This window comes from Haemaphysalis longicornis, unplaced genomic scaffold (assembly GCF_048455015.1).
Source record: "Haemaphysalis longicornis isolate Haplotype H1 unplaced genomic scaffold, Haemaphysalis longicornis Haplotype H1 scaffold_7, whole genome shotgun sequence".
Lineage (NCBI taxonomy): Eukaryota > Metazoa > Arthropoda > Arachnida > Ixodida > Ixodidae > Haemaphysalis > Haemaphysalis longicornis.
Window position 1 is genome coordinate 30673488 of NW_027526422.1, and position 22361 is coordinate 30695848.

The window sequence follows — 22361 nt, forward strand, 5'->3', positions numbered from 1 at the left end:
GCGCAACTTTTGCTGCGGCTCTACATTTGTGCGTAAAGCCGAGTCTGCGACGACAATAATAATAAGTTTGGCATTCACATGGTAATAAAACTGCCTTATTATTGCTTAGTTTTCCAAATTCGGCATTTTCAACTACCCTCCTCGTAATCCATGCATAGAGCCTGAGTATTTAAAAATAGTTTGTAAGAAGGTAGTGCAGTTATTATCTCGTGATACTCTGGTAGAAAAACTTTATTGAATGTCTATTTCCGTGTTATGTACGTGCAAAACCGATTGAAAAGTGCGTTTCTTCCCCTCGAGTTTCCAAAATTTGATTTTGAGGCAACTAAGGTGACATAATAAATGTCGTTCTTCTGCTCCAAAATCAAGATTTCGCTGCTCCAAAAACTGCTCCCAAATCTGATTCAGCTGTCTCACCCCTGAGGAGGCATTCGGGAAGTGGTAAATGCAGTTAAAAAAAGCACCTGTGCCTGTCAAGTTGTCCTTGGCCTTGTTTATGTGCTACTGGACTAAAATAGCCGGCAACTTGCCCTACGTCACTTTGGATTGTGGGCAGAGTTACATTTGAAATGGTGTTTAGCAAGTGTGACACTCTTTTTCTGTAGCACATATACAAAGGCAAGAACAATGTGATGTGAAGGTCGATTTGTTGAAGGCTGCTGTCAAGCTTTAGGGTATTGCGAAACAGGGTGACGCATGTCGAAAAAATCTTCCACAGGTTCGACAAGTTGACTGGGTCGACGTCGTATGGCCAAGGCACCTGAAGGAAAGCCAGACGGAAGGAACCAACGCCATTGAAGACATGAAGTACCCCAAGGTCCAGAAGTATGGCCCCTGCTTTTCTCCTTGTTTTTGAATGTGGTATGAGGCACTGAGCAAATATTGCTTTGCTAACTGACAACATTAAATTGTCTTCTTTATTTTTTAAATTTGCAGGGTTTGTTCAGCTGTTTTCTGCTTGCTTAGAGGCATTGAAAAAGAAAACAGCTGAATGCCATTTAACTGTGTGCAGCTCCTGTATATTTTAAATTGTTTTTAACTTTGGGAAAATATGGACATTCTTAAACTGCTTGCCAAATTACTGATACCAATTCTTTTTTTAACTTATCATGTCGGTTGCTTAGCAGACAGGATAGAGTGTGTCACTGGATTTTTTTTTTTTTTAATATCTCACACTGGATGTGTTTTGTAAGTGCTGCAGTGCCACTCGATGCAGAGGTTTCCTTTTTTGTTTTTTTATATCTTCTCGCTGTTTGACTGGAAACAGCTGTGCCTTGAGCACAGCTGTCGCTGTGGCATTTGCTTCGTGCCTTGTTCTGTAGTGCTGAACCTGTGTTCGTTCTTCCAAACTTTCTCCCCCCCACCCTCCTCCTCCTTCACTATGCGTCATAGGTCTATTTTTTCATGTGTGCGTGTGAGCATCCTGCGGATTTGAGCACATTTGTCTGCTAAATATGTTGCTGCTAGTCTTTTGCGGCACAGAGGCAACTATGAATTTGTACGGAGCTTTTGAACAACGCTTTCCCATAATGTCGGAAATTTTTTCCTTGTATTCGCCATCTATTTGACCCCTGCTACATTCTTCTGTTTTCCATTTTTCTTTATTTTCCTGTAAAGAGCGAAAACTAGATAAAAAAAGTGAAGCAAAACTTGGCAGGCTGGGCTTGAAACAGCTTTGTAGCTGTGTCACTGCTCTGCTATTGAGGAATTCAGGAATGCGGAGGATAATTTGTTGCTGTCCCCGCGTTACCAAGGAAAGAAAAAGAACAAAACGAAAGAAAGAATTAAACATAAAGAACGCACGCAGCCAATTGTGCTGACACATGCTGCCGCAGGTGCAGGGAAAACGAAAGAAAAGGCATTGTGAGCTCTCACGTGGCCAGTTTAGGAATAGGCCAGAGGATAATTTATGCTGAAGCACGTGACACACACTAGCACGGCAAAATAAAATGGGAAGCAAAAATTCTTTCGAGACAAATGGTCGCGTAAGAGACGTTGGCAAGGAGGCACCGGTGCGTTTTGCATTCATAAACTTGTCTACAAAGGTCACCTGTAGCCTTATTGTGCCTTTTTTCTTTTCGTGTCACTCGTTTCCTGCAGTGAGCTTCTTTGTGTCATCTGCAGCTGCTTGTTTCAGCAGTGCTGCACCTCGACAGTATATTCACGTTAATTTGCGTGCAGTCAGTTCCCAGTAAATTTGCCCTCTTAACATCCTTCGTAAGTGTGTCTCGACAGAGACTAGGGCTGGCATGGAAGTGCTTTGTTTTAAAAAGAACCTGTACCGTGCAATAGACGTGGCTTCAAGCGCAGAAGGCTTTTTGCACCTTGTAATTTACACTTTGTAGCAGTGCCATGTATTGACAGAAATAGTTCGTGTTTGAGTTGCAGTGAATGCTAAAAGCAGCGCAACATATCTCCGCGCTCGGTTTGCCCCAAAACTAGGTACTTGATACTTTTGTCCGCTTACATAGCGTTGCCATTTGTGGTAAAACGGCCACACGGGATGAAAGAGACTTCTGCGGTGGCTAGCCAATGCACCCTGCTCCACCTATTACCCAGCGGTCTCGTATTGCAGTGTAGCTGCTATAAACTGTACCTAGTGGGGAGACAACACTGCGTGGAAAATTTCGTACTGCTAACCAGTACGGAAAAAGCTGCGGCTGTTGAGGCGTTTTGGCACAGCAGGGGACACATACGGAGACGGCCCTGTCACGTCTCCGCTTCTGTGTGCGTCTCCTGGTGCACCTTCAAATGCTTTGTAGTTTTGGGGATGTGAATCCTAACCTGGCGGCTTGGCGTAACAGTTTTTTGGTGTGCAGCTTTAAGGGGGGACACTGCCCTTAAAACAGCTCCTTTTGATTTGTAAGTGAACTCTGTGAAACCTGCCAGTCTTGCTGCTTTTTCCCCACTGAATTCAAAGATGCCATTATTTTTTGAGCCAGTCAATTAGTTCCCAAAATAATTAGAGATAATTAGCCATTTTTGGTGGAACAATGGTCAAAACAGTGTGAGTCATAAAACTGTAATCTTTACATTTTACAGTACTATGAACCCTGGTTAGTGCAGTAAGAGATTAGGTTTTTTGATGCACTGCTTGGAACTAATTTTACAGCTCATTATGCTTTGGTGACACCAGTGGCAAGGAACCATTTCGAATGCCCATTTCAAACATTAAAGGTTAATGAGCTGTAAAATTAGTTCCAAGAAAGTGCATCAAAAAAACTGATTCCCTTATTGCACTCTCCAGGGTTCATAGTACTGGAAAATGTCAAGATTACAGCTTTACGACTAACACTGTTTTGTCTATTGTTCCTCCAAAAGTGACGAATTATCTCTAATTATCTTGAAAACTAATTGACTAACTCAAACTATGATGGCATATTTATCAGTGGGGAAAAAGCAGCAAGACTGGCTAGTTTCACAGAGTTTACTTGAAAAATTACGCCCACCTCCCCTCGCGGGAACCCTGGTTTGACGCGACGCTGAGGGGGGTTCAAGCACAAGCGGAGAGCAACCGTCAACCGAAAGGCCACCGAAGAGCGGCACACCGGTTATATGCGCAGCGCGCCCGAAGGAGAGGAGACCGCGGAGAGAGAGAGTACTGCACATGCGCAGCACCACGCGCAGCGCCGCCCAAAAGCGGAGTGAGAGTGCGCTGGGCCGCACACCCGCAGATGTTAAGAGAGAGTGTTCGCTCTCACCTGGGCACGCGCCGGCGCAGTGCGTCTGCCGCGGCTATGACGCAACACAATCCACTTTAATCCAAGCCAATCCAATCGAATCCAATCCAATGTCCCTCGCGAGAGAGTGTTCGCTATCGGAGAGGAGAGGGGGTGAGCAGAGGAGAGTGCGGCCGCCGCCGCCGCCGACTTACGCACGCAAAAAAGACAGGGCCGCCGACAAGAGATGCTCTCAGCGTCGCATCTAAAATTTAAAAAAATTCTTTTAGGAGCTATGTTCCTCCCTTAAGTGGGTGCATGCTATGGTTTGACTGCACTGACGGGCAGCCTGTGTAAAACGAGTGGTGTTTGTGCTGGCATTAGCAGATTGCAGGAAGGGCCTTTTTTTTTTTCTACTTGCAGGTATTGCCTGATGAGTGTGAAAGGCTGCTACACAGACTTCCACATTGACTTTGGTGGCACGTCGGTGTGGTACCACCTGCTGCGAGGCCAGAAGGTGAGGGGCATGAGCACGTTGCTCTTGCGCTTGTGCATCGCAACAGCCGCATTGATCGATCCTTCAGGCATTTCCTGCCAGCACCTGGTCTCGTCAGCACAGAACTCCCATCTGCCTCTTTCACCTAGTGCTTTTTCTTTTTCTTTCCCACTGTAGATTTGCAGTAGCAGGTGTCATTAGCTAAGCCTTACAAACGTGTGGGGATTTTTTTTTTACAGTGGTAGCAACTCGTATGCTGTGGTTATTGCACATTGCGAAAAGCGGGGACTGCCGTAGTTATGATTGGTAGAACTACTGCCATGGCTTTGAGGCTAATAGCGCTTCGAGATGAGAGTTTGTACTTCTGCTACACCTCTACAAAAGGTCTGCTGAACCAACATAGTTTTGGCACATTGCAACATTGAGAACATTACTCAAAATTGCTACAGCAAATAAAGCGGCACACTTTTTATCGTCACAAAAAAATATCAATGTTTAAGAAAGTGCAATAATTTTTACCCAGTTGTATTTTCCTTCCCCCCCCCCCCCCTTTTTTTTTTTTTCACTTGTCAGTAGATATCAGTAGACAGTGCTTGCACCGTTAGCCAGAGAGGGGGAGGGGAAGAGGGTGTAGGGTTGGTTTTGGGCCGGTGCAAAATATTGAGGTGAAATATTGCAACAGGGGTGTAGTAAAAAAACCCAGTTTTCTACCCACTCCTCAGATAGGAAGGAGCACGGGGCCGGCAAAAAGGGCATGCAGAATCTCTAATTTTGTTTTCAGACAAGAAAAGTGCTCCACTCCAGTAATTTCTCGTATACCATTTTATTTTGGAGCTACATTTCAGTAGTGGCAGCAAGGCCTGTGGTTAGAAATTTGCTGCCTAAGAGATGTAGATGTTTATTGGTATATCTGTATAATAGAAAACTGCATCCAGGTTTTTTTACGGGGAGTTCATTTTGTTTTGCCTTTTCAATAGCAACAAGAGTTTGTTTATGTTTAGCCTTAATGTTCACTCTCACAGCTGGCTAGAACAGTGCAGCAATAGTTGCATACAAAAGTTTGTCTTTTTCTTCTTGTGTTCTCAAAGAGACCTCTCTCAGTAGTATTGTGCATGCCTCATGAAGAGAGTAACAAACAGATGGCAGTGCAAAGAGATTGCTCAATTTGCACAGGGCTTTTTTTTTTTTTTTTAACCCTGCATGTTTTTGCCCTGGTGCTAGTATTACTGTTCTCCAGTTTTCTCCACGTTTGAACTCTGTTGATAGTTTTGGGAGGGCTCATTTTAAACGCCTGTATTAAGGCCTCAGCCAGAGTGTCAAGCCATTGTCGACTCTATAATGTCAAGAGTGCATGCGTCGGAGTCGTGCTGCAAAATGTGCCATTGTAAACGCCGGACGGGTGATGCATCATTGGGGCATTCTTGCTGACAGTGCGGGTGAGGCGGCCGCCATCTGGCCACCTTTGCATATTTCGCAGCCCTGCGAGGATTTTTGTTGCGCCTTGCGCTTTCCTACGCTCTATTTGTCTCGTCTATTTCTACTGTTGCTCTTTTCTCGCTCTAGGGGAGAGTGCGTCAGCGCGCTAGTTGGGCTGTGTGCTACTTGAGGGTTTATTGCTCCTCTGTGCATTCAGTTTGAGAGCCGCCTTTGTCCCGAGCCAGCTGTTGCACTTAGCGCCGAATAATTGGTTGCCAGTAAACGGCCCTGGGAGCTCGCCTGCTGCTAAGTGTTTGGCGGCAGTTAAATGCTTCTAGTGAAGCGGCACATTTTGGAGGCGTGTGCATGTGTGTTTGGAGCTGCTAATTAAGTGCGCTGTTCTTTTGAGAAAGCTATAGGACAAATAAACTCCTGTGGTATGAGTTCTGTTCGGGCTTACAAATGGGCTAACCTACGCCTTTTTTTTTTTTGTAATAAACCCAGGATTGTTCGTTTGGGTGCACGGTAGTTATGATGAGGGGACCGTGTGTGGATCAAAATGGCGTTATTGCCTGTCCTGCATAAATTTGTCTATCTTTTTCCGGGGCTGTGCAAAGCTAATATTTAATCTGTTTAACTAAGGCAGTTGTTGTTGGCGCCTTGCAAAAAGTTGATGTTAGCTTCTGTGTTGTTTCTTTTTATTTTGATGGACTGCACTTCTTGGCGGGGAAAAAAGGGAAAACGAATTGTTGCACGACATTCCCCTTGTCAAACATACGCTCGATGAAGGCACGCTCTTACTGGGTTTTGCTGACAAATTTAGCTAAGCTCAGTATGTTGCTGACACGTTATTTATCAGGGCCCTTCCCCTTGACTCATGTTCTGATCACTGAGATTTCTGCACCCAATTACTAGCAAGCACAATTTTGAAATCGCAGCTTCATAGCTTGCCCGTAAAAAGAGCGAGTGTGGCTGGCTCTTGTGTTGCTGGGTTCACGCAGAGCTCTCATTTGCGTCTTTGGAAAGCCTTGTTGTTGGGCCTGACAGCTGTGGGACGGCTGGTGGTGTTTCGTGTTCCCCTTTGACGCAAGCTGCGTTCTCTTTCGACAAATTGAACTCTTGTGGTTTCTCCACTTTTTTAGGTGGTTTGTTCTGCTTCTCAGCTTTGCGTAGAATATGTCAGCTGCCTCATAATTTTGGCCTGCCAAGAGCTGTGCTTCCTTGTACATTGTAAAGTACGACCAGTGAACTTGCAAATACTTGTTTTGGTCATTTCAGTTTTTTCGTGAGAAGCTTTGATGTTGACCCTTTGGTTGACTAAAAATGAAAATGAAACACACGCCGCCCTAATGAGGGACACTATAGGGTGAAAACAATTCGGCACGTGACAATACATTTGAGTTCTTAGAAGGCAAATACAGTTGAACCCTGTTGCAGTAAGTGCGCTGAAATGAAATTTCTCCAACACTGAAGTACTGATTTCCCCTCAGTCGCCCATATCGCTTGATGCACTAAAGTTCCCTTCTGGGCGAACAGCTTTCTCCAGATTGTTCCGCTTCACCAAAATTCTTGTGAAGGAAAAATTGCGATTTCTTCTTCATTGGGTAACGGACCATCAGAAAATCGGTATGTTCATGGCATCACAGATGCACATAGAGTCGTAATATTGCAGCTTCCCTTCCCCTTCCCTCTCCACAGCGTGACATGTTATCGTTACTACTGTGAGTAACCATGAAGTTAAGATGGAGGCCCTTTTTGTTGATGATGTTTGATAGAGGCAAAAAAAATGCCTCTGTGTCGAGTTTTCAGCACATGTTAAAGCACTCCAGGTGGGCTGAATTCAACTGTAGCCCTCAGTATGGCGTTCTTCGCAGCTCAAGTGCAAAATTGGCACATAAAGCGTTAAAATAAAAGCTGTTACCTTTCAGTTAAAACAATCAATCAGCCTTTTGCTCCCCTTTGGGAAATCTGGCGGCATACGCTTACAGATTGCTGATATGCAAGTTTCTCCGTTGGGGAGAAAAGGGGGTTATGAAAAAAAAAAAATATTGTAACTGCAGCACTGTTTTTTTTTTTTTTTAATGAATCTGTTAGTTGATGGTTTGAAACGGGTGCCCAAGTAATGGGGAGTGTCCGCGCCGCCTTTTTGCAGGTGTTCTGGTTGATTCCGCCAACCAAGCGCAACTTCCAGCTGTACGAACAGTGGGTGCTCTCTGGCAAGCAGGGGGACGTCTTCTTTGGCGAAACAGTGGAGAAGTGTGACCGTGTCACCCTGACCGAAGGAGACACCTTTTTCATTCCTACAGGTATGCTGTGTGACAGCCTGTGGCATTTCGTGCTAGCATGCAGCCAAGTCAAGCCTGTGGGCTGCCTTGCATGTATGCTGACCAATAATCGTGGCATGACCAGCTTAGTACGATTGTTGCACTAGTTAAGAGTAGAGCTCATGCTATTTTACTTCCCAGAGCCAAGGTTTTTTTTTTGTGCGTTCAGGTTAATAGGTCTACAGTTAAACCTCGATCTAACGAAACCCTCGATGTAACGAACCACGGAATTTTTTGTAACTTCAAGTGTATGCACACCATGTATTTTCACCCTCTGTGTAACGAAGTCCCATTTGCCGGAATTTCAATGTAACGAAGTTTCATGGAGAACGAGGCGTGGAATTTAAGTTTGTAGAGGTATATTTTGAAAGACGCAAGCGCCGAAATGGGGTCTCAATTAAACGCGAACGGCGAAACGGGCCGCCCAATGCCGCAGATACATGCAAGCCACGGAGTCGGTGAGCGAGCCCCTTGCCTACAAACTGCGTGACGTACATACACGGCTGGCGCACTGTTTCTGTTTCTGTCGGAGCTTAATCGTCTACGGGGGCATCAGCGTGAACCGCATGGAGCGTCTTCTCCCCGCAAAAACGCAAAATGCGCCCCGCAAGCCACAGGCGCACTGACGCAGCCGCGGACACCACCCGTGCGATATGGGTTGCTCCAGCGACCGCTTGTAACCGCTTGCTGAAACCCAGCTCGAGGGGCAAACGAGAGGGGCACGCGAAAAACTAAGTGGATAACGTGGGAGAATTTTTCACAGTATAACGTCATACGCGTCGCTTACGAAAGCGCCCATCAGATATGCTTCGCAGCGGTAAGCCTAATCTTCTCTGGCGGGGCTGCCGCTTTGCCCTTCATTCGAGTTCGCTCATGCTTGTTGGGTTTCATCGTTCCAGCAAGCATTTGTGAATCTTTATGAGCCTTGCGTGCGCGTTTTTTTCACACCCGCGTCCGCTATTGCGCGTAGGCGGCGGCTTTTGCCTCAGCCAGGAAGTGACGCGCTGCGCACGGTAGTGAGAGGAGCCTGACCAGTTTCGCCAATGGGGCGGCGCGCACCCTATGGCGGGAGCTTCGAAGCGCTCGGGGATGCCGGCTTGCCAGACGATTAAGGCTTACCGCCACGGAGGATATTTGTTAGGCGCTTTTGTAAGCGCAGCGTAGGACGTTTTTTAGTGAAAATTTCGCCCACGTTATCCGCTTTTTTTCTCGCATACCCCTCTCGTTTTCCCCTCTTGTTGCGTTTCAGCGAGCGGTTGGAAGCGGTCGCTGGAGCAACCCGCACTGCGCTGGTGGTCTCCGCGGGTGCGTCAGCATGCTTGTTCTTGTGGGGAAAAAACGCTCCATGTGGTTCATGCTAACGCCCGCATAGACGATTAAGCTCCGGTAGAAACAAACAGTGCGCCAGCCGTGTATGCCCGCCACGTTTTCTTTTGCAGGAAACGCTTCACGGGATGAACACTTCATTATAACCACGAATTTCAATGTAGCGAAATTTCAATGTAACGAAGTAAATTGCGAATTTTACCGACTTCGTTACATCAAGGTTTAACTGTATATATATAATTTTATGGGACAAGAAGAATGTTGCCAGATATAATGGAACTGCCGAACTAAGTATAACAATATTATGGAGCACGGCTTGATTATACATTTTGAACAAAAGAGAAACAGTGCGGAGAATAAAGACCAGAAAAAGAAGATCGACAAGCACCGGTCCGCCTGTTTGCGTTCTTTTCGCCTTTGCGCTTTTTTGTTTTTAGATGTTATTGTGCATTAATGTGCCAAAGACAGCTCTCGCCAACCCAGACAGACCCATGTGAATATTTTGCTGGCAAGTGTATTTGACAGCTTCAAGCAGAAGTTTCATTCTTGTCACGCTGCATCATGGCAAAACACCTGTGACCGCCTTTTTCGCAGCAAATATGATTGCAACATGAACCTATAAATAATAAGTCGTGCTCGCTCAAGACGCCTTTTCTTTTCAAGGAGAGGAAATAAGGGGGGAAATGGGGGGGGAATGGGGGGGGGGGGGGTGAACGATACAAAATCTGAGTCAATTTTGCAGCTTTCTGGGAGTCACCTAAATTTTGTGAATAATCGTGGGTTGTCTTTCTTGTTCACGACTGTTGTGCGTTACTACACAGAGTTATTTTTAAACAAGATGGCCTTGTATTGTGGCCTTTAATTGTTTTGAAATCATTTGGCAGCTGGAGTGTGCCTATTTATTGGCATTTACCATCGTTTAGAAAGATGTGCACAGATTTCCTATTTGGGATGTTCGCAAATTGTTTTTTGCGAGCATTGTAAACATCATTAGAAGTGGGCTTTTTTTCTCTCTTTTTCTGCTTCAGAGAACATTTCGGTGTCCCAGTTTAGCCCAGCTTACTCCTCCGAAGTACACTTCTTGCTTCTTCAACAGCGTGTCTAGCGACCTGGAAAACCGGGAAAAGTCAGGGAATTTCGAGCCACCTGGAAAAGTCAGGAAATTGTCGGAATTTTTCAATCAAGTAGTACCAGTCAGGGAAAACCACTTCGGGGCCTGCCCACACAGTTTTAGAGTAGGAGAAACCAGTGTTGGAGGCCCCCAAGAAGTTACCGAATGCAACATGTTCGCACGCGACGAAAGCGTGAACTGCATGAAACGTTTTCTGGTTCTTCTGCAAGCGAAAACGCACCACGCACGCGCATGCCAGAGGCGCGCTGACGCCGCTGCGGAAACCACCGCACGGTGCGTGCCGAGCGGCAGGCGCCAACAATGTGGCGGCGGCATCGGCCGCGGAGTAGTGCAGTTGCTCCAACGACCACTTCAACCGCTCTTTGAAATGCTACTCAAGGCACGAACACACTTGTTTGTTCCGGAAAGGAGCTACTGCGGGCGCGAAATCATCGACGCGGCCGTGAAAATACCGCCCACAAACGAATCGCGTGCAAAAACTCTCGGTGCGGTTCACGCAGCTCGCAGCTGGCTTAGGTTGTTAGGGGCACTTGCGCAGAGGGGCTGTGTAGATGGTGCCCAAATCGCACGCACAACGCCCCCCCCCCCCCCCTCCTCCCCCCCTTTTTTTTGCGAAATTTAAAAGGCAGTGCTTTTTGGGAGCTAATCTTAAAAGCACCTCTTTCTTATGATATCAGGAGCCAGAATTACACAATCAAAAAGGAACATGACATATGGTATAGGTGTCATCATGTCTTAGACATGCCTTAGAATCATGTTGCATGTCAAGCCAGGTCAATCAAGAAAAAAAGTAAACGGTGCTCACTGAAGTGCAACTTGAAGCTTCTGTCCTGCAAGATGAAGTAAACTCTCTCAAGCCATAACTGAAGGCAAGCAAACCTCAAACTGAACAAACAAACTTTAGTTAATCAAAGGGCATTTTGAGAATTAGGGCAGTTGCAACAAATGTGCTTTTCTCTACGCTTGTTATATGCTTCACAGACCATTCCCACAAAATGGCGCCTGTTCTATAGGTCAGGAAATTTCAACTAAAATGGTCATGGAAAACCTGGAAAAGTCAGGGAAATCGAATTAGGCAATTTGCTAGACACCCTGTTCAAAAGAGTGTGTTTTTCTGCTCCAAAATTCTCTGTTTGGTACAAAATCCCATTTTGCTGCGCCAAGAACTGCTCGAAAACGACTCTTAACACTCACATCAATCAGATTCTAGTCATGTGACGTGTAGCAAGCCGTGCACAAATGGTTGTGTTTTGTGTCACGTGAGAAACCTCGTGAAGTGTCGCTGTGGAGCCTCCCTACAGTGGTTTCCACGCCTAATGCACTCTCGTTGGCCACACGGGCCATGACAGTGAATTTTAGCAGAGGTGTGCCGATTATGATTGTGGCAAACAGATGTCTCATGGCGCTAAGACTGCACATACCGTATTTACTCGAGTCTAACGCGCCATCGATTGTAACGTGCACCCATTTTTCATGGTCCAAAGAAGAAAGAAACGCTATGTCCTCGATTGTAATGCGCGCTAGACTTTCATTACTTAATACAAAAATGCAACTTTTTCTCACTTGGAACAAGGAAGGAATATTCCAAAGGTGGCATGAAATGAAATGTGCTGATTATTGCCGGTAAGACAGTCACCACGACGACAGTCCAAGGCAGCGCCATCGCAACCCAAGCAGCTCTGTCGTTACGGGTCTCTGAGCCGCTCGCTGCTGCTGCACATACCCCGCCAGCGGGTCTTCTATTTGGGGATATCGCCCCCTCTTTGGTCCGCTGAACCCTTTCCGTGTCGCCTTGCTTGTGAAAATTTTCTCTTTTTGTTTGCGCCAGTTCTGCGCACAAGTGTCCGGAACACTGAACGCAAGTGATGCGGCCCGAATTAGGTCGCTTTCCGCACACGAGATGACTCTTCTTAATCGCAGCATCGTGGTGAACTCACTTTGTCTTCGTGGTTGGGATTTTCATGGCGCAAGAACAGAGGGACGCAAAAAAGGACTACGCAGACAGCAAAAGGCAAACATGCGCCGACTACGAAGCGCTGGCTACGCATTCAGCAGTCAAGCAGCCATCTTGAAACTTTGATGACGATAGGACCATACGGCGCCGCAGTTTTGAGTCGTACTAGAGTGTAAGCGCATGCGATTTTGGCACCTATTTTTTTCCGGAAAAAAGGTGCGCGTTAGATTAGAGTAAATGCGGTACCTGATCGTCCTGCCTCTGATATCTCTTGCAGGATGGATTCATGCTGTGTACACCCCGGAAGATGCGCTGGTGTTTGGAGGGAACTTCTTGCACAGCTATGGCATTGAGAAGCAGCTGCAGATCTGCCAGATTGAAGATGCCACGCATGTGAGTGTGCCTCGTGCCTTCTGCGACTTTTTCTGCAGGGGGGAGAGGGGCAAGGTCACTGCATCACCACTGTGGTGCAGTCGGGCAGAGCACCAATTGGAGACACTCCACTGACCATGCACACGGGTCCCAAACTACAGTGTAGACCGCTTAGAACGTAACCGCTTTTACTGTTGGACCAGATATAACGCCGGTTTTTGTGACTACTGGTTTGCCTCCCATAGAACTTAATGCAGAAGCATGCCGCTTAAAAGGCGGTTGGCCGAAGCCCAATACCGTTTGTAGTGTGGTTTTTTTGGCAGGTCTGCTGATCAACCGGTTTAGCTAAGGCATCATTTTAGGGTCACGAGAAAAAAAGAAAAGGAAAACGGAATCAACCATTTGACAGAGCACGCTCCCTGAGGAAAAAATTTCACCATCTTCCCGTAGGGGTACCCTGAGTAGTATGCGAAGCAGCCAGCACGCGCACGCATCATTTATACCGCGGAGCTACAGTGGTGCCCCCAGCGGGAGTATGCAGCGGCTACCGTCGCGCCTCTAACCCTAAGCTGCTCCGCATTATCGCGCACGGAGCCGCAGGCGTTGCCATTCGTTGCGCAATCCCGGAGAGGAGAGGAGATGGGACAAAAAGAGGAGAAGAGGGGGAGGGGGATGCGCATGTGCAGTGGGGGTGTGGACACCACACAACGGCGGAGGGCACAGGCGCGACCATAAGCTGCTTCGCATCTAAAAAGGCGAAATGAAAACCATGCTTCTGTTTTTATAAGGTACTCGTTTGAGTGGTAATAAACGCAGAATGATTGAAAGGTAGATGACAATGTGGTTGGATTCTCACGTGTTTTCTTTATAGTGTGATATCGCTTATAATGCGGATTTTCACAGCTCCCACGAAATGCTTTATAAGCGGTCCACGCTGTATTGCCAAAAACTTGAGTAGTGCTGTGAGGCCATCTGTGGTACCTTTTGTATGCTGGGAGCTTCGCATGCGTACTCATTTCAGCACACAATGTAATTTAAGAGTCGTAGGGGCTATTATATGTACACCCATAATACAATTTCCTCAGTTTTGACATGTTTTCCTTAAGAGTGTATAGTGTGGTCAACTATGTCAGTGCTGGTCATGCGTTGATGCTACAGTGAAACCCCGATAATACGACTTTCAAGGGACAGTGAGAAAGCGTCGTACGACTGGGGTGTAGTACGACCGGGGTGTGGGTAAATGCCGGCCTAGTAGACAGTCTCACGCGAGAGGTGAGGTGAGAACTTATTTAAAATTCAATATTTAGTGCGTCCTTGTGCGATTCTCGAACCTTTAGCTGAAATCCAAAGTTAAAAAAAAAAAAGTAAAGCCTATGTTCTGCCCCCTTCCGCTCCACAGCGTCTGAGCTAGCCTGCCAGCCAAGCGCCACGTGTGTCGTCCGGCACTATTAGTGCCCGCCAGCTCTGCGCCTTGCGCGCGCGAGATAAGGCCGACGTAGTCGAGCAAATTGGGAGGGGCAAAAGTGGTATGAGACTGCCAAAGCCAAGAGAAAGAAACGATAGTACAAACGAGAGTACAAGGCAGAGATGGAAAAAAAAAACAGCATTCCGTGCTGGGTGGAGACACCCTTCGAACGATACCCTGCCGTCGCTATTGGGTAAAAGTGCTCAACACAGGACTGTTTTCGTTTCCCACAAGACCTAGCAACGCGAAATAGATAAGATACTTCACAATTCGCTTGTAAGCCGTGCTGCTGCGAAAATTACAGCGCTGTCTTGCTACAGTGACTTGCTGCAGCGGCCAGCGATTGACCCAAAATGGCGGTGCCAACGTGTATGTGTCTCCACCCTTGCGGCGGACACGCGGGATTCGAGGTGCCCTAGCAAAGAAAGGAGCAGAGTGACAACGCAGCTTTGAAAGGCACTGATAAGCAGAGAGCAGAAATATAGGGAGAGAGAGCGTGTCGTGAAAGGAAGAAACTTGGATCGAGCAGGTGGGGAAAACTGGTGTTCGGTCATCACCACAGAGTTGCGTCGTATGTGTTTTCGCTTTCGGCGGCGGCTCGACGGGAGCTTCACATTCACGGTCCGCCTGGCACCTGAACTTCGACTTCTCGTGGTTGGCTCGATGGCATACTGCTGCCACTGGGGCAATCGAAGATTAACTCCTGCTCACGAGTACTCACCTGCTTGCTTACAACTGTTCACCAAGTGGTCTGGCCCGCGTAGCTAAAAAGGGGGTTAAGAATAAAGAAAGGTCGGGACAAGGCGGCGAAGCGGTGTAAAATATGGGGAAAATGCCGGTTTATCCGCGCCTGGGTCCGTCGTATGAAGCAGACCACGTGCACCTGGGCGCCATATCATCGGGGTTTCTAATGCATTGTTTCTATGGGAACTTTGCCGGGACCGTGGTGATCTGCGTAAGAAACAGGTCATCGTAAGTCCGGGGGACGTATCAGCGGGGTGCCACTGTAGTTACTATTGCGGTTTAGTGTTGGGTTCAGGGAACAAGCAAGAAGGTGAGTTTGAGGGCTGAGACTGGGTAGGTATTAAGAGGTCCAGTTTTTATTCACAGTGCTGCATTGTGCAAAAAACAAAAAAAATCAGCGAAAAGATTTTACAGTTCTGGAGGGGTTTAAGAATCTCGCAGAAAACTGTCAGTGTAGAGCACATTTTGCCATTTTTGCTGCCTGGCTGGAACGGCAATGCTGTTTAGAACACGAAAGAGCCTGTGCTGGCACGGTTATTTTTTATGGAGCCTGGACTAAAGCAGTGAAAGCTGATTTGATTCTTGCTTATATAATTACGTAGGGCTCTTGGTCAGTTAACTGCTTGAGGTTCGCCCGGTATGGCATCGGATACTTGCTGCTGCAGTACAGTTGCCATTGAATGTTGCACCTCCAACGACTGCTCCCAGATTTGCTCCCTCATCTTCGTCTCCTTGTGCTCGCATGTGTGCAGGTGCCCGTGAAGTTCCGCTACCCCTTCTACCGGGAGATGCTGTGGTACGTGCTGCAGAGATACGTGCAGTGCCTGCTGGGCATCAACCACCTCACCTGCAACGAGGACGGGGACCCCGTCGACGGCCCCAAGCGGGGGGCCCAGCAGCAGGCAAGTGGCCCCGCCACTTTTCACCCGAGTTATCTCTGTGCCCAAGAGGGCTTTTATTTCATAGGCTGTGGAGGCTGCCCATTGAACGTGTCTAACTCGTGGTGACTTTCTGCCAACGCCGGCTGAAGGGAAGCAACTGTGTGCGTTAGAACCTTGGAAGCGCATTTCTGTCCCCCTACTGGGCAGGTGGAGCTGCCTCGTAGCTTCGACTGTGCTGCACGCAACTTGGGGAAGGAACTATAGATGTCCATTCCTTTGTTTGCTGAGTTCGATTCATGCTCTGTATGCAGGCTTCTTGTTCTAGCTCCCATACCTCTCTGTAACAATGGCAAGCTCCATATGTTTATATTTCTGCCAGTTTCAGTGTGAGATGTTTTTTGATTATTGAAAGCTTTTTGTTAAACTTGCGCTCTTTTCTCCTTTTTTTTTCTTCTTTGTGTGTGTGTGTGTGTGTGTGTGTGTGTGTGTGTGTGTGTGTGTGTGTGTGTGTGTGTGTGTGTGTGTGTGTGTGTGTGTGTATCAGCTAGGTCGTAGCTCGAATAAAAGTCATGCTTGGGGAAATTAAAAGGTTTAAGGATTAATAAAAACGGGGGTTACGGTAGATCAGGACAGAGGAGCACACGAAGAAGCATCCAAATCAGTGTGTGTCCACAGGACAACTCAAGTGTACGAAGGGCATGCAACCAATGAGAGAGTCTGAAACATGAACCATATATGCTGGTTCGTATAAACATCAGCACAGCCTCGAGAAACAGCTTGGGGCACCTAAGGGCTACAGCGAGTAGTTCTTTACGTGCACTCAAATCGTTCCCGGCGCCCCGTCATGGGCACTTTTTGGTGGTGTCCAGTTCTTCGCGTTCATCTTAATCTCGCTGCCGATGATTACTCCTAATTTTCGTTTCTCAGCCCGAAAGAATTCTCCAAATCCTCGGAGCTAGCTGACAAAGGATCCTCACGTGGTCTGAATTAATCTGTAGCCCTCGTTACACTGGACCTTACAGCCGAGATGTAGTTTCAGCATTAAACCATAATGCGAAACCACTAAAATGCAAAATTAAATTTTACTTCAAATGGAAGTCTTGGGAGTGCATCCTCTAATGACACAGTTTGGGACACAATTTCAAAATAAATATGTGAGCATGTTCTCTTTACCAGTCATCAGAATGGGGAAGTAAATCTTCAAATCTTCATTGGGCAGACATTGCTGTCTTTTTCACAAACATCATCGATGTAAACCAAATAATGCTATCTCAAAGTGTACCAAACTGTGATTAGTGCGTTGAATTCTGCAAATGAGTGAAAGAGTGAGTGACTGTTCATGTGCACCTTCGCCTCAGTGGGATTTCGGCACCACATCTCAGTAGCTACCAACAGATCAGGGAAACACCTACCTACTATCGATGTTTCACCCGCGGGCTGTGCGCTAAGCTGTTTGAGACTTAATAGGTCCCTCAGTTAGGGCTGCAGCTGAGGTCTGTTGTGCTCTGTTTTCCAGGCCCCACAGCAGCCAGCGGGCGTAGGTGGTCGATCCTTCGACGGGAGTTCGTTCCTGGACCTGAGCACACTGTCGCCTAAGTCCAATGGTGCCGGCGGCAGCAGTCCGACGGTCCCCAACGAGGACTCGCTCGACTCTGCCGAGGAGCCCGGCCGCCGAACCTTTCCCCCCGGACATGTCCACCTCACTCGCCGGGAGGTCGACGGGCTGCGGGTCAGTTTCTCTTGGCGGGCCTCCTGCTTACCTAGCAACTCTTCATTATTACATTCGATACATTGTTGTAACCGATATTGTTATGAGGGGATTGGACTGTAGCGTTGAAGCAGTGCAACACTTCCTGACGCTACATGACCTCTTGTGTTTGTTTTTTCTACCATTGCAGATGATAATTCGCTGGCTTCAAAAGCTGCCACCCAACAAGAAGTTTGTCCCTGATTTGGTGAGGGACCCCGATGCACTGCTGGCTGACGCAAAGGTTAGTTTTGGCTCTCTTTTTATGAAAATTTCTGCCTCGCATTTAAAGGGACAGACAACCGATTTTTGTCGAGTATATATTCTCTATCCCAAATGAAAGGGCATCACTTAAAGCACCTTGACGAGAAACGGTTTTGCTGATAACGCCCTAGAACTTTTTAAACCGAATTTTTTTATCTACGAGCCGTATGTGTCCCTCCCAAAACTAATGCTGGCAACCATGACATAGAGTAGCTCGGCAACATACTTTTATTTGTATGCGAAATAAAAAACGATATTTAAAAACTTGTTCCCAGCTAAAAAAGTTTGAATGGCAGGCTTTCCTGCTCCTTTATGTGTTTTTTTAATGCAACGGTCTATTTTGCACGAACGCGCCATCTGTTGGGATAGACGATAGGTAGAATCTGGCCGCACGTTGTGGAGGCGGGAAGTTCGATTCTCCCCGGGCGCGACTTTTTTTTTTTTTTTATGCTGTCGTTGGCGTATTTGGAAACTGAAATCAAATATTTTGGCAGAACAAACGCCCCTGACTCAGGCAGAATCGTCAAAGCTCCTTCGCTGGGTCTGTTTACTGAACGCTGCCGTTGATTCTGGGCATGGAGGCTCAGTTAGCCACTCTGAGAGGCATGCTGAGAGGCACCCAGCGACGGCGGGCGGCGTGTCTTTAAAAATTTCAGAATAATGTTTAGAAATACATATGCAATTTAACCTTGTACAAATACTTGTTTTAAAAGGTTTTCAATACGCAAATAAACGTTTCAGCAGTTACAGTAGCTGCTAGGTTTGCAGGTCACGTGACAGGGACACATATTGTAGTGTCAAGTTTCGACACTACGAACCGCCACCCTTCCGATTTCAGGAAGTTTGCTGCCAAATTAAAATTATTTCCGCCAGTTTGTTTAGAAATTGCTTGTGGTTATCGGGCTATATAAAACGCTGGCTTTCATATGAGCTAGAGAACATATACGCGACAAAAATCGGTTGTCCGTCCCTTTAAGTGTACATCGTCCCTTGCAGTTTTTCTTTGGGCAGCCTCTCGGGAGCTCTAAATGAGCTAGCTACTCCGACATGTCTAGGATTGGATTGACGCTATTAGATTGAAAGGAAGTACATTTACGAGCTGTTACTCTCGAAACTTCTGGGCACTGTTAAGCTGGTTGGTTTTTTTCCTGCTCGAAAAATTTTTGATTCTCCTGATTGTGCACTTCTAAACATGGATGCATTATTTGCTGACGGTGCCTCCTCAACCCTTTGCAGCGCCTGGTGAAAGAGCACAAGCATGACGATCCATTGCTCGCGATCACCGACAAGCCTGTGCTGTTCTGGTCCGAAAGCAAGGTGCGTGGTGCATGCGTTGGGAACTGTTTTGTTGGAAGAGCACTTTCGTCTGCACAGCTTCGCTGCGTAATGGTAGAGAGTACTTTATAGCTACCAGGGGTGGAACAGCTGCTTAAGGGGGGACACCCCTCTTAAAACTATTTCTTTTAATTTTTAAGTAAACTCTGTGAAATTTGTCAGTCTTGCTGCTTTTCCCCCACTGATTTCGAATATGGCATTATTGTTTTAGTTAATCAATTAGGTCCTGAGATAATTAGAGGTAATTAACCATTTTTGGAGGAACAATAGACAAAACTGCGTTGGTCAGAAAACTGTAATCTTTATATTTTCCAACACCGTGAACACTGGTGAGTGCAATAAGGCTATCAGTTTTTTTATGCGTCGCTTCGAACTAATTTTACAGCTCATTAAACTTCAGTGTTTGAAGTTGGCACTTAAAATGGCTCCTTGCCAGTGTTGCCACCAAGGTTTAATGAGCAGTAAAATTAGTTCCAAGCGACGCATAAAAAAACTGATAGCCTTATTGCACTCACCAGTGTTCATGGTGTTGGAAAATGTAAAGATTAAAGTTTTCTTACCAACACAGTTTTGTCTATTGTTCCTCCAAAAATAGTTAATTACCTGTAATTATCTCGGGACCTAATTGACCAACAAAAAAATAATGCCATATTTAGAATCAGTGGAGGAAAAGCAACAAGTCTGAGAAGTTTCACAGAGTTTGCTCAAAAATTAAAAAAGTTTTTTCAAGAGCAGTGTCTCCCCTTAAGGGGGGACGCGGCTTTCAACTTCGGAAAAATGACCAAAACATCGTTTTTTTGAAACCCGCATATTCGGCTTCTATGTTTCCTATTCTATGCGTCTGCAAAGTTTTTACGCTGAAAAGCGTCGCAAAGTGGCATAAAAAAATACTTTTGTCAGGCGCGGTGACAAACTATCAGCGCAAAAGGGCGAAAAAACGGCAATTTTCGGAGCGCTCTATCTCCGCAACGGTGCCACCGGGCGCGGCCATTTTGATATGGTTAGATCGGCCGAGCGATCGTCTTTCCGGTTCCGCTCGTCTCTTTTATCTTCGTTCATTCACAAACGCACAAACGGCAGAAAAGAAACGACGCACAAACGAAGCTAGAAATAGATGCTGAAGCGCTATTGGTCCTCCCAGAACAACGACCCTCCTGATTGGATGTCACGGGCGCAACGCAAGATGGCGGCCGCCTGAGCTGCGTAGCGAGCGCATTGAGTTCATTTTCGCCGCTTCGCTCGGCCGAGTTTCTGTTCAATCTGTGGTATTCAACACGCACGTTATCGCGATGGGAATGCCTGAGATCGCGAGCCAGATTACGGGAAGTTGTGTGGCTCGAAAGGAGGAGGTCATCGAACGCTTCGTGGTGCGCGTGACTCTACCGTCGCCAGACCCCGGAGGGTGACGCGGTGTGCGCGCTTGCGATAGCGGTTCGTGAAGTGACCTTTTAGTCGGGTTTGCCATGTTTACACGCTTAGTTATTGCTGTGTTTTGACTGTGGACTCGCTAGCCTTGAAAAAGAAACGGTCGACGCGTCAAACGCGCTGGCGCGCACGGCATAGCCGACGCGCATTGGAGCAGCACATGACTGGGCAACCGGTTACGATTGAACGCCAGTAGTTGTAATTAATGCCTGCGACGTTAGATTTAATCTTAAAAGCGACCTGACAAGCCATATCAGGGATAATTAAAGTTCGATATGTCGCGGTAAGCGTGCGCTACGATGCGCGCGAGCCATATCGCCCGTATTGCGCAACGTTTCCCGTGCACTTGTAATTTTCATGCAAACAGGTTTGAGTTAGTAATATAGGAATAAAAATATGTTCTCTGCATTAAAAATGTACGTTACTGTCGCAGCATTTAACGGTGATTTTTTAGGGAAATTATTGATACCATTGCTTAGGGCATACTGGCTTTGCTGCTAGAAATATTGGATGCCTTGAATGTCAAAAGTATTAAAAAAATATGCTCTTGCATTGAAGTTGGGAGTTATGCAGAATACTCTACCAAGCTTCAAAGTAGCTCATTTTCATCCTTGTGGTATGCAAACTTTTGGCAATGAACACCTCTGCACGTATGAGTACTAAGTTGCTGTGCCAGGCAAGATGATAAAACATAAAAAAAAAAGCCAAAAATGTTCAAATTTAATTAAAAAAAATGCTCAACTTGTTGCCATGGTGACAGCACTGCAAAAGGAGGCTGTTCAGTGCAATACAGCCAACCAGCTAACCTACTTTGCATTGAAAGCCCATTGAAACCCATCTCCCCCTTCGTTTGGTCTGCAAAGTGGGGTATGTACTCTTCACGGAGGAGCTGAAAATGATGTTTTCTGGAGAGAAAAAGGCTGTAAAAGGCACTCCAATTTCAAGGCAAGGCATTCCAGAAGCCCCATGTTCAAAAGGACATGAAAGGCTACAACCATGACGACTTTTGATAAGTGAAACCTATGTTGCAACTTCGGAAGCCGTTTTCTCAAAACAGTTTTTTTTGCTACCTCCGTCGCTTGTACCAGGGATTTTTTTGTGACCGCTGGGTCTATTTTGATTTCGTTTCTTGCATTACATTCCTTGATAAACAGTTCAGGTCGTGACACTCTTGGTTTTCCAGATTTGTTTTTTTTGTGATTTTTTTATTCGAATAATCGTTCACAGTCAACATGCCTATTGCACATTAACCTCTAAAGAAATGAAAACCAAAAAACATTGTGTTGTAAAAAAAAAATTCTAAAACTGTCACGACCTCGTCCATTCATTTGGGAATGCAAAGCACTTCGAACAAGTTTTCTATCGTGTTTTATAAGCCGCTCAAGCTCGGTACAAGCGGAACAGAAAGAAAATTTAATACATAAAAAAGTTTTCAAAATATTAGTTTGAAATTTTTATGGTGTTATCACGGAAGCATTTCCAGTTGCTGTGCCAATTTTCATCAAAATCCACAAAGAAATAAAAAAGTTGATTTTGAAAGCCACGTCCCCCCTTAAGGGGACACGCGGGTCGAAAAAACGCGATTTTTTCGAAATATACCGATTTTTTGTGCTCCCTTGCATTAGCATCTTTGACTATCCTTCTTTCATGGGTAAAAAAATGAAAACGAAATACGAACGAGAACTTAGTGAAAAATGTGTCTGAATGACTCGCGGTGACCCAAGAAATCGCGCAATCAAGCCAAATTTCGGCCAGGTTTGAGAATTTATTCCGCACGGCAGCGTGGCTCGTCGCCATTTCGGTCACTTGAGAGAGGTAGAT

General features: G+C 46.3%; 1 protein-coding gene across 2 annotated transcripts in view; it reads left to right on the forward strand.

Moving 5' to 3' along the window:
• The window catches only part of Kdm2 (Lysine demethylase 2), a 52525-nt gene that overhangs the window by 10228 nt on the left and 19936 nt on the right, over positions 1-22361 (forward strand). For both annotated transcript variants that reach the window (XM_077676554.1, XM_077676553.1), the window contains exons 6-13: positions 719-825; positions 4083-4176; positions 7724-7877; positions 12585-12700; positions 15641-15790; positions 17286-17498; positions 17668-17760; positions 19017-19097. In XM_077676554.1, the coding sequence (XP_077532680.1) occupies positions 719-825; positions 4083-4176; positions 7724-7877; positions 12585-12700; positions 15641-15790; positions 17286-17498; positions 17668-17760; positions 19017-19097 (1008 nt within the window). The remainder of the gene's footprint in view (positions 1-718; positions 826-4082; positions 4177-7723; positions 7878-12584; positions 12701-15640; positions 15791-17285; positions 17499-17667; positions 17761-19016; positions 19098-22361) is intronic.